Below are 12,863 nucleotides of genomic sequence, written 5' to 3' on the forward strand. Positions count from 1 at the left end.
ATTTTTCCTTTGTTGAGGAAAGTACAGAGAAACAGTATCCCTTTCCACTTCAGTAGTTTGGGCCAGATTACTTCAGAGGATATAAATTCATTATCCTTTGCAAACAAGACATCGGGCTGAAATTTTCTTGAGACCTTTAATATTTGGCTTGAAATGAAATGCCAAGCACAAGACATCTAAAGTTCTGTCTTTAAATGTATAGGACAAAAAGCCCTGTTCTTGCACGATTTCTTATAAATCTTTTTAAATGCAAACTCCTCTGCTTAAAATGTATAATTTAGGAACTTTCTGCCTAGGGACAGAGTATGCTCCAGAGCAGATTCAACTCTGCTGATCACCATCAGATGGTCGTTTTCAATTCAGCCATTATTATTATTTGTAGCATGTTTGTTTTATATGTATGGTATTGAGGTGTTTTATAAATATTACAAACCCCATATCGTCCCTAAAAGCCGCGTTAGTGATTGACTGATGGACACAAAAGTGGAAATAGTGTAAAAAATTTAAAGTGAGAAAATTACACACGTTAAATTTATGACTAGACAATAAGGATGATTTTGAAGGACAATTCCGTGAAATACGACATACCTGTGCAAGTGACAGCCACAGGTGAAGAAATGTGAATGCTTGAAATGGTTTTGGCAGAGAATCATTGTTAAAGTGGGATGCCTATTTAGTCAAAGATTCAGTTAAAGTTAGGAGTTCAAGAATTTAAAGACTAAGCATGGTGAATGCAAGAGCGGTTATGGAAACTTATCAAAAACCACAGATGTCACCGCGGGTTCACCGTTTTCCCTAATCTGCAGGTGAAGCTCTGGTGTGGATTCCTTCGCCGCCAGAGGTTCACTCCCTTCTCCTGTTGGTAGAGATTGTGGCAGGGAGGGGTTGCCTTCCTCAGCAGATGTTTTTTGTAAACAAAACAGGGCAGTTTTTAAAAATGCTCAAAATACACAGTTAGGAGGAAACGCGGAGCCCATAAGCCTAAATCTCACTCACGGTTTTGGATCTTTAAACTAATGGATTTAACAGCCTTTTGGAATCCAACCTGTTTGTAAGTAGAGTTGCCTCCGTATATTTCATATTCTGAAACCCTACTGATTTTTTTTTTTAAGATGTGTGTATGTATGTATGTATTTGAGAGAGAAAGCAGGAAGGAGAGACAGAGGGAGAGAGAATCTCAAGCAGATGCTGCACTGATCACAGAGGCCAGCCTGGGGCTGATCTCATGCCCCTGAGATCATGACCCGAGCAAAAACCATAAGTTGGATGCTTAACTGACTGTGCCCCCCCGGTGCCCCAACCCTACTGATCTTTTAAAAAGATCACTAAAAAAGAGGGACAAAGTATTTGCTGGGCATAATTCCTATTTCCTAAGGGTGAACGTTACAACTGCTGGCAGACCAGCTGTGCTGAATGTAGCCAGTGTCATATACTAGGGCACATTAGTGCAGCTAGACTTGGTGTTGTGGTCCCTGCCTTTGTGAGCTCTGCTGCTCATTCTTCAGGTTGGATTTTGGTGGTGACACACACACACACACACACACACACACACACCCTTTTTTCCCCCAACTTTCTTCTTCTTCTTCCTTCATTCTTCTTTCTTCTTTTCTTCTTCTTTCTTCTTCTTTTCCTTCTCCTCCTCCTCCTCCTCCTCCTTCAGTTTTATTTAGGGACACGCGGGTGGTTCAGTTGCTTAAGTGTCTGCCTTCGGCTCAGGTCATGATCTCAGGGTCCTGGGATTGAGTCCTGCATTGGGCTCCCTGCTCATCAGGGAGCCTGCTTCTCCCTCTGCCTGCCACTCCCCCTGTTTGTGCTCTCTCTGTGACAAATAAATAAAATCTTAAAAAAAAAATCCTTATGTTTACTTTAATTCTAGGCTTTGTGCTTCTGTTAAGATGAAGTTTCTCTTATTGTTTTAGCCTTTCCTGTAAGGCTGTTTTGGCCGTAGCATGCTATTTTAAGGAAGTAGTAAGATTCTTTCTAAGGCACAGGGCCTATATTTTGGCACACACTGTTGACCACTTTGTTTCCATGGCTAGGCTAAGCTAAGTCATTAGACATGTTTTCTTCAGCAATATTTCTACCAATGACATGTTTTGATTGTTCTTTTTAAGTCTTATTCTTATTTAAATAAGTCACTTGGCTGTTTTACTCTATTTTCTCCTACATGTGCATGACTTATAAAGGCTGGCTTCTTGGTAAATAATGCATGCTTGGTTGATTGAAGAAAAGCAGTGAAGTTGTTCCTGAAAAGAGAGAATAAAGATCCAGCATAGAAAATAGTTGGTGCCCAAGGAAGGACTAAGAATATGTTGTACAAACTAGGAGGGGCACTGAAAATGTGTCGTTTGTGTTTGCCAGAGTCTGCCAGCAGTTTCTACTACATTTAGGACTCTGGCTCTGCAAGCTTTCTGTTTTATTCATGCTTCAAGAGGTAGAAAGAAAAATGATTCATGGCACTAAACTAACATCACTTGTTACAAGGCAGGAAATAAATGGGATTTCTTATGTTAAGAGAAGATGCCATTAAGTGGTCAAGAGTAGGGTTTACATTGCTCCCAACTTTGTATGAGGCACAAAAATAGTAAAGATAATAAAATAGTACTATTTGGTGGTGATAGAAATAATAAATAATATTTGCATAGCACTTACTGTAATCTAAGGCATTGTTCTAAGAGCTTTACATGTATTAACTCATGTAATTCCCTCAGCGGCCCTCTGAGGTAGGTTGTTCCCATTATCCTCTCATAACTCACGTAATCCCCGTAGCAACCAAATAAGTAAACTTCATTATTAGTCCCATTTTACAGATGAAAAATGAGATTAAGTAATTTGTCCAGCCCTACAACTAGTAAGTGGTGGCACTGGGACTCAGATATGGGCAGTCTAACTCCAGTATCCACGTTCTTAACCACTACAGTGGGCTGACTAATGGCTGCCGAAGACACCCAGATCCTAATCCCCTGGAACCTGTGAGTATTACCTTATATGGCATAAGGGATTTTGCAGAAGGGACTAAATTAAGGATTTTGAGATGGGGAGATTATCCTGGATTATCTAGTTGGGCCTTAAATGTAATCATAGATGTCCTTATATGAGGGAGGTAGACAGTGATTTGGCAGAAGGTTACATAGCGAAGAAGGCGGAGAGATTTGAAGATGCTGTGCTGCTACTGGCTTTAAAGGTGAAGGAAGGAGCTCTGAGCCAAGGAGTGCAGCCTTAGAAGAGACCAGGAAGTGGACTCTTCCTAGAGCCTTCAGAGGAAGCACTGTCCTGCCAGTACCTTGGTTTGGATCCATTAAAACCACTTCGTCCTTCAGTGTCCAGAACTGTAAGATAATGAATTGGTGTTGGTTTAAACCACTAAATTTGTGGTAATGTGTTGCAGCAGCAACAGGAAACCAATACAGCTACTGTGCTACGAATAAAGGTACTAGTTAGAGTTAAAGCTTCTATTATAATAGCTCTTCCCCCGAATCCTTGAAGGAATGAGCTTCAGTAATGATCTCCCTCAAATTCTTGCCTAATAAGGCACTTGTCTCTTTACTGCTTAGTCCTTTCCTCTTTCAATACGAAGACTTTTCGATCTTTAGCGTACATCTGTTACATAAACAGGGTAGCTATTCTGAGCTTAGAGTTGGTTGTTGAGCCAGAAACTTAAGAAATATTAGACAGACGATGTTATCTGTTCTTCAGGCCTAAACAAAAGGGGGAAAAGCTGAAGGGAATAAGCTTGTTAGTGTCTGCCGTATGTCAGGTACCAAACTAGGAATTTCTATTTTTTTATTTAGTTCTCATACTTGACTCTCCCTCTCCAGAGTAGTTAATTATCACTCCCACCTTTACGTTGAAGAACTATTAAATAATGTGGTCAGAGTCAGAAAACCAGTCAGTAAGATGAAAATTCAAGCTTGTCTAATGCCAGGTGCATACATTGTTTTATACTCAGCATTGCTGCTCCACGCTAATCCTGCCGAGGAGCTCAGATCCAGACCAGGGCATATCGCAAGGGTTTACTGAGTTCTAAAGAGTCACCAGGAAGAGCATATCATTTGCAGATCATCCCTGACCTGGTGCACAGTTGTCTTGTTAGGCAGGTTCCTGGATTACCCTGGAGGTCCAGATTCTTCCTGCGTGACTCTGAAGATGGACTTAGTTTCATATTCAACTTGGTTTTTTCTTTATTCTTGCATTTCGAGTTAACACTAAACAGTTAATACTACCTCCAAAACTAATTAAAAAGCGATCCTCTAGAGTAAAGATCTAGAGTCCATAGTTTTTGTTTCTGTGTAATACATATAAATATTTAAAAAAGAAAAAAATATGAATGCTAATGTAAATATTAAAGATTAAGCCAGCTAATGGGTAAGTGGCCGGCAGGAAGAATGTCCCAAGGCTATCATTAGATTTTCACAATGGTCTTTGATTAGAATGTGGTTAGTTCTGTTTAAAAACCACTTTGGTGGGACGCCTGGGTGGCTCAGTTGGTTAAGCGGCTGCCTTCGGCTCAGGTCATGATCCCAGCGTCCTGGGATCGAGTCCCACATCGGGCTCCTTGCTCAGCAGGGAGCCTGCTTCTCCCTCTGCCTCTGCCTGCCTCTCTGTCTGCCTGTGCTCACTCTCTCTGACAAATAAATAAATAAAATCTTTAAAAAAAAAAAAAAAAAAAAAAAAAAAAAAAAAAAAACCACTTTGGACCAGTATGAGAAGCACTTGCTTCTGTTCTCTCCCTTTACATCCCCTTCCTCCTCCCTCTCCTTTCTTCTTTACCTTCCTCTCTCTACTTCTTTCTTCATAAGCAAATTTGTAACTTGGTGCTTTTTTAAAAATGCTTTCTTAGAAATTGAAATAACTTTAAATACAGTTGTAGGTATAGAAAGTAGAAGTCTGTTCTTTACTGAACTCCCTCAAGAGGTAGTGATCTAATTTTAAGTATCTAAAAGGGTGAGTTCCATGTTTAAGAAGTTGATCTAGGAAATCACTGATTTAGACAGATGAATTATTTTACTACTAGATCAGTTGGCAAACTTTTTCTATACAAGGTCAGTTACAATTACCAAGCTCACCCACTGTACCATGAAAACAACCAAGTTGACGGTATTTCAACAAATGAGTCTGCCTGTGTTCTCATTTATGACACTGAAATTTGAATTTCATATAATTGCCACATATTAGGAAACATTTTAACTTAGGTTTTTTTCAACTATTTAAAAATATAAAAACTATTCTTAGCTCACAGTTTGTACAGAAACAGGTGACAGGCCAAATTCAGTGTTCAGGCAGTAGTTTGCTGACCCTGCACTAGGCCTGTTATACACTAGCATGTTTATTGCTATATTTGTGTCACCATTCTGTTTTTCAAGATATACTGCTGGGTTTATAATAATCTATAAATCCGGGTCTCTGGAGTATGATAATTTAAAAGATTGTAAAGATCGTGTGTGACATAAAGACTTAGGTAGTAGATGGTTTTGGTTGCTTAATCAAGAATTATCATGCCCTCCCTCACTTCTTTGATGGCAGAACCCCAAGTTAAGATTTTGTTCAAATACCTGGTGGTCATAAACTTCAGGGGAGGTTGTTTTCTTCCTCCTCCCAGTTCCTGGGTGTGGGGGTGGGCAGATAAGTCTTTATTGGTCTGATCCAATTTTAGTTCCATTCCCCTTGTAGTGATTGATTTAAGAATGGCAATTTGGGCAATAAGGTACATGGGGAAGACTTCAGCTGCATACAGTAGACTGACTGTGGGTATGAAAATGAATTTCTGACAACTGGAGTTAAAGTACCTAAAAAAATACTTTTGAGCATTACTTCATTTTGCACTGGCTAGTGCAGATTGCTGTTTTGACAGACGTATTTCAAGGAAACAGTTACATAAAAAATAGAATTTTTTAAAGTTTTTATTTATATTCTAGTTAACATACAGTGTTGTATTAGTTTCAGGTATACAATATAGTGATTCAACACTTCCATCCAACACCTGGTGTTTATTACCAGTGCACTCCTTGATCCGTATCACCTATTTCACACGTTCCCCCCACACCACTAACCTCTGGTAACCATCAGTTTCTTCTCTGTATTTAAGAGTCTGTTTCTTGGTTTGCCTCTCTCCCACTCTCTTTCTCTCTCTCTCTTTTCCCCATTGTTCATTTGTTTCTTAAATTCCACATGTAAGTAAAATGTGGTGTTTGTTTTTCTCTAAATGATGTATTTTGCTTAGCATAATGCTCTAGATTCATCCATGTCATTGCATATGGCAAGATTTCAGTCTTTTTTACGACTGAGTTATATTCTTCTGTGCGTGTGTGTGTGTGTGTGTGTGTGTATGTGTGTGTGTGTGTGTGTGTGTACATACCACATCTTCTTTATCCATCCATCAGTCTATGGACACTTAGGCTGTTTCCATAATTTGGCTATTGTGGATAATGCTACTATAAACATCAGGTTTGTGTATCCCTTTGAATTAGTATTTTTGTATTCTTTGGGTAAAGACCTGGAGTGCAATTGCTGGATCCTAGGGTAGTTCTATTTTTAACTTTTCAAGGAACCTCCATACTGTTTTCTGCTGTGACCACACCAGTCTCTATTCCCACCAGCAGTGCAAGAAGCTTCCTTTCTCTCTACATCCTTGCTAACACCTGTTGTTTCTTGTATTGTTGATTTTAGCCATTTTGATAGGTATGAGGTGACATCTCATTGTAATTTTGGTTTGCATTTACCTGATGATGAGTGATGTTGAGCATCTTTTCATGTGTCTGTTGGCCATCTGTATGTCTTCTTTGGAAAAATACCTATTTATGTCTTCTGCTCACTTTTTAATTGGATTTTGGGGGGGGGGTGTTGAGTTTCATAAGTTCTTTATATATTTTGGATACTAACCCTTTTTCAGATATATCATTTGCGAACATCTTCTATTCCTTACGTTGCCTTTAGTATAGAATTTAAAATTTTTTATTAAAATTTTCTGAATTCAAATATAGAAAAATTAAATTTCTGTTATGTCAACATAAAATTACAAACTCCTTTTTTGGGAAGAACGGTTGTTTATCCCATTATGTCTTTTTCCTTACAAAATGTACTTTTCAAAAAAAAAGGCAACCCTATGTCAATAACCTCAGAAGTTTTTGAAATTTTACTGGTCCATGTAAACCTGAAAGTTAGTATTGGAAATCCTGGTCTGTACTCAGTGAACTCCATTCTTAACGTCTCACTTCCTTACTCCTTGCAGCTTAGCTTTGGGTCTAACTTCTTGGCTGAATTGGTTTCTAGAAGGTTAATAATGATTTTATGGTGCTAGTACCCCCCTTTTTAAAACAGATCTCTCCTTTGCCTTTTCTGTAATGTTTAATTCTGTTGCCCATTTCATCTCTGAAACTGACTTTCGTAGTATTTACTGAGAGTACTTTTCTGTTGTACCTCAGTGACCATATTTCAGTTGCTTTTAATGCCTTTATTTTGTTCCCTTTCATTTCTTGGGGGTGACTCTTGTAAAAACTGAATGTTTACAATGCCTATAAATAGTATGCATGAGAATGAGTTAGCCGCAAATAGAAGCTGCAAGTTGCTAAGTAGAGACTATTTGGTAGAGACTGTCTTTTGATATAAAGCCAGACTTATAATTAGTATTAAACAGTTCTCCTAACTGGTAACAATTTTTATCAAGTACACACACACATTTAATGCATTACATTTGTTTGTGTACCATTATTAAACCATTTCTTTGTGGATATTTTCTCTCCAGTTGTGTGTTTATGCTTTAAAAAAATACCATATGGGCATTTTTGTGCCTGTATTTTGTCATACTTTGTGAGTATATCCATATTATAAATTCCTAGTGGTAGAATTGTTGAATTATGGTGTATGTGCACTTTTAAAGTTTGATAGACCTTGCCAAATAGCCTTTCAAAAAGTTTGTACCAGTTTACAATTTTATCAACAGTGTGAGTGCTGCTTCTCCATACGCTCCCCAAGGATGAATGTAATAAAACTTAATGTTTGCTGATCGAATAGGTGAAAAGTAGTTTCTTTCCATTTTTATTTAGTCATAGGTGAGGCTGAGCATCTTTTATGTCAGTTGTTTTCAGCTGGGAGTGATTTTGCCTACTAGGGGACATTTGGCAATGTCTGAAGATGTTTTTGGTTTTACATCTGGGAGAGGGTCTGGGGAGAGAATTCTGCTGGCAGACTGCTGAACTGCAATGCGCTTGACCAAGCATTATCCCCCAATACTAGTAGTGCCAGAGAAGGGAAACTCTGTACCATTCCATATCATCTCCTTTATTGGTTTATTACCTATAATTCTTAAGTCATTTTATTGGTTGCTTTAGGGTTTATAGTATACATCTTTAACTTATCATGGTTTGCCTTTAAGAGATATTTTACTATTTCGTGTGTAATGTAAAAGCCTTATAACAGTATATTTCCATTTTTCTCTTTCTGACCTTTGTGCTGTTATTGTATACATTTTACTTCTACATATTTTACAGACCCCATAATTTATTATTATTATTATTGTTTTACTTTAAACATTGATTATCTTTCAATTTTTAAACATTATATAATTTATTATTAGATTGCACCTATACGTTTTGACGTGTATATAATTGTGAAACCACCACCACGTATCACAATGATGAATATACTCCTCATCTCCAAAACTTTTCTCCTGCCTCTTGGTAATCCCCTCCCCCAGCCCCAGGAAGCCACTGATCTCCTTTCTGTTACTGTAGATAGGTGTACATTTTTAGAATTTTACATACATGGAATTAGACACTATGTATTTTCTTATTGTCTGACGTCTTTCATCCACCATGATTATTTTGAGATTTATCTACGTTGTATGTGTCACTAGGAAAACATTCTTAATGACAGAAATTCCAGGTAATTGGACTGCTATTATTAAAGAGTGTGCTGAATTCTAAAGTCACTTGATGTGTTCTTTGTTTTAGGTCATGACTCTCCAGGGTATGATAATCACATGAGAACACTCATTGCTGCAGATGTCATTTGACTCATCCAAAAAAAGCTGTTTTAAAGAAAATAACTGTACGACCACATCCATTTTGTTATTGAATGGCTTGATGGATTTCCTTTACTCTGACTCATACCAAAGCTGTCCTTGTCAACCAAAGCAAGAAAGGATCCTGCATGAATCAATCACAGAATGCCATTTTTACATCACCAACAGGTGAAGAAACCCTCATGAATATCAATCATAGAGACTCAGAGAGTATCACTGGTAAGTCTGTTTAATAAATTTCGAAGTGCAATTCCTAGCATGTAAGATCCGCCTTGATGAAACCCTGGCCTCACTTTCCAGCCTGATCTCCGGAGAGATCTTAATCTTTCCTTCTCCTGATCTCCTACTGAATTATCAAAATCAGCCTTACATGTTGTGTGTTGTCTCTGTCAGATTCTCCTGCACCATGTGAGCCCTGGTCAGCAGGACCTCCTTGTCTTTATATTTGTATCTTTGACAAGGACGGAGTTGCTTTTTCATATACCCTGCAAACACCTGACAACAGTTTGTGACACTTAGGAAGCTCCCAGGACACACAGGCTATTCAAACACAGCTATAGAGCCCTTATCTATAAGACCAAATCAAAAACACTCTGAACACCCAAAGTATTTTTCTAAACTTTGGTTCTAAAATTCATGGGTGCACAAAACCTGACCTGTGTAGCTATTTCTAGACTTATTTTACTTAGTGCTAGTATTTGTTTGCTGAAATGTATTAATGTATTTAAATACGGGGTGCTGCTACTAAACCGATAGGAGTTGTTATAGATCCTACAGTACACACATAGCATTACACACATTTTCTAAAACTCCAAAGAATTCTGAAATCCATCCAAACCCAAAGTTTTTTCCATCTTTTATTCAGCTTTATTGTAATCTCTTTATTAAAATAAAATGTGCCCATGTCAGGTGCACAGTTTGATTTTGACAAATATATACGCTCACATAACCACTAGTACAGTCAAGTTGTAGAACATTTTTATTGTCCCTCCAAAAGTTCCCTTGTACCCAGAGCCCCCCCTCTCTCAACCACTGGCCTCTGGCAACCATTGATCTGCTCTCTGTCACTATAGATAAAATTTGCTTGTTCATATAGTTACATACAAATTAATTTCAGAATTTCATACAAATTAATCTGTGTCTTTTATGTCTGGCTTTCTTGTGCAGTAAGATGTTTTTGAGATTTATGCACATGGTGGTACATATCCATAGTTCAGTCATTTTTATTGCTGAATTGCAACTACTCAACTCTGCTGTTGTAGCAGAAAAACAGCTATAGACAAAATATAAAAGAACAAGTGTGATTGTGGTCCAATAGAACTGGATTTACAAAATCGGGCTAGAGCCTCCTGCTGTGCTGACCTCTGTCCTACAGCACTAGCACTTGGTAATGTCAGTGTTTTTGATCGAAGCTACTCTAGTAGGTACACCCTGGTATCTCTTTGTGGGTTTAATTTATTTTTCCCTGATTGGACTAATGATGTCAACCATCTATTCACGTGCTTATTGGCCATTTCTAGATCTTATTTTGAGTTGTCTATTCAAATCATTTGCCCATTATAAAATTTTTCTTACCATTGAATTGTAAATGTCTTCATTATATTCTAGATGTAAATCCTTTGTTAGATAAATGGGTTGCAAATATTTTCTCCCATACCAGCTCCCCTTTTCATCTTTGTTGTTGTTGTTATTTTAAAATAATTTCCACACCCAGTGTAGGGCTCCAACTCAAAACCCTGAGATCAAGAGTCCTATGCTCTCCCGACTGAGCCAGCCACGTGCTCCTGCCTTTTCATCTTCTTGATAATGCCTTTTGAAGAGCAAAAGTTTTATATTTTGGTGGAGTCTAGTTTTCAATTTTTGCTTTCATAATAGTTTGATTTTTTTGTGTGTTTCTAAAAAAAATCTTCACTTACTTCAAGATCACAAAGATATTCTCCTTTGTTTTCTTTTGTTTATTTTTTAATAAAGTTTTTTTTTTTTTTAATTTACTTGAAAGAGAAAGAGAGGGCACACAGGGAGAAGCAGACTCCCTGCTGAGGAGGGAGTCTTACAGACTCCGGGCTCGATCCCAGGACCCTGAAATTTTATTTATTTACTTGAGAGAGATAGTGAGTTAGAGCATGGTGAGGGGGGGGGGTGTCAGAGGGGCTGGAGAGAGAACAGGAGCCGATGTGGGGCTGAATCCCAGGACCCTGATATCATGACCTGAACGGAAGGCAGATGCTCAACCTACTGAGCAACCCAGGCACCTTCCTTTGTTTTCTTTTAAAAGTTTCATAGGTTTTGTTTTTACATTTAGGTGAGTGGTCCATTTTATAGTTAATTTTGCACATGGAATGAGGTTAGGTTCCAGATTTTTTTTCTCCATTGAATGTTTAGTTGTTTCTGCACCACTTATTGAAAACATTGTCTTTCACCCTATTGAATTACCTTAGTAATTTCATTGAAAAATCACTTGCATGTGCACGTGTGGTTCTATTTCTGGATGCTTCACTGCGTTCCTTTAATCCCTAAGGCTATCTTTATATAAATACTATGTTGTCTTGATTTCTGTAACTCTGTAGTAAATCTTGAAATCAGATAGTATAAATTGTCTTTGCTGTTTTTTTTTTTCCCAGAAATTATTTTGGCCATTCTAGGTTTTTCACATCTTTACATAAATTTTAGAATCAGCTTGTCAATTTCCAGCTGAATGGTATTACAAAGACTCCAGAGAATTGACATCTTAAGACAATTTAGTCTTCCAATCCATGAACATGATACATTTCTCCATTTATTTAGGTCTTTTAAAATTTCTTTTAACAGTATTTTGTAATTTTTATTATATAGGTCTTACACATATTTAATTTTAAAAATTGTGATTATTTCTGCTACTGTAAGTGACATTTTTTATTTAATTTTATTCTATAGGTGTTTACTGCTGGTGTATAGAAACGAAATTGATTATATGTTGACCTTGTATTCTGCAACTCTACTTTACTTAGTTTTATTTTTTTATTAAAAAATTTTTTTTTAGAGAGCAAGAACACACCAGCAGAGAGGGCAGGTGCATGAAAGGGGCAGAGGGAGAGAGAGAGAGAATCTTAAGAAAGCTCCATGTTTTGCACAGCGCCCAGTGTGGGGCTCGATCTTATGATCCTGAGGTCAAGACCTGAGCTGAAATCACGAGTCAGATGCTTAACCGACTGAGCCATCTGGGTTGCCCTTAGTTTTATTAAATTTCTTATAGATGCCTTAGAATTCCATCTGTAAACCATAATGTTGTCTACAAATGGAGACAGTTTTACATGTTCTTTTCATTCTGGATGTTTTATTTCTTTTTCTTGCCTTCTTGAATAGTACAGGATCTCAGTACATTTTTTAATAAAAGTGATGAGAATATACATCCTTGCCATATTTCCGATATTAGAGAAAAGTTACAGTCTCGCCATTAATTTCCTTTAGAATGGCCTTTTTCAAATTGGAGAATTGTTTTTCTTCTTGAGTTGGATAAGAGATTTTTGTCATGAATGGGTGTTGAATTTTGTCAAATGCCTGTTTTCCATTACTGAGATGGTTTTTCTTTCTTAGTCTGTCAATGTGGTGAATTCTGTTGATTTTTAGTTTTTTTCTACTTTTGAATTTTTAAACCAACCTTGTGGGGGAAAACTGACACTTGCCATGATGTATTATTCTTCTGACAGATTGTGGATTTGATTTATTAATGTTTTGTTGTGTATATGTGTGTGTGCCCCATTCAAGAAAATTATTAATTTGTACTTTTTTTCCTTGCAATGTCTTTGTTTGATTTTGGTATTACAGTAATGCTGGCCTCATAAAATGAGTTGTAAAATATTCCCGC

General features: G+C 37.3%; 1 protein-coding gene across 2 annotated transcripts in view; it reads left to right on the forward strand.

The window, feature by feature from the left end:
- Positions 1 to 12,863, forward strand: part of TRAK2 (trafficking kinesin protein 2) — a 64,722-nt gene that overhangs the window by 17,999 nt on the left and 33,860 nt on the right. For both annotated transcript variants that reach the window (XM_080798144.1, XM_080798143.1), the window contains exon 2: positions 8,949 to 9,238. In XM_080798144.1, coding sequence (XP_080654270.1) covers positions 9,148 to 9,238 — 91 coding nt within the window. In that variant the 5' untranslated portion in view covers positions 8,949 to 9,147. The remainder of the gene's footprint in view (positions 1 to 8,948; positions 9,239 to 12,863) is intronic.

Source organism: Martes martes, assembly GCF_963455335.1.
Source record: "Martes martes genome assembly, chromosome: 3".
In the NCBI taxonomy this organism is placed as follows: domain Eukaryota; kingdom Metazoa; phylum Chordata; class Mammalia; order Carnivora; family Mustelidae; genus Martes; species Martes martes.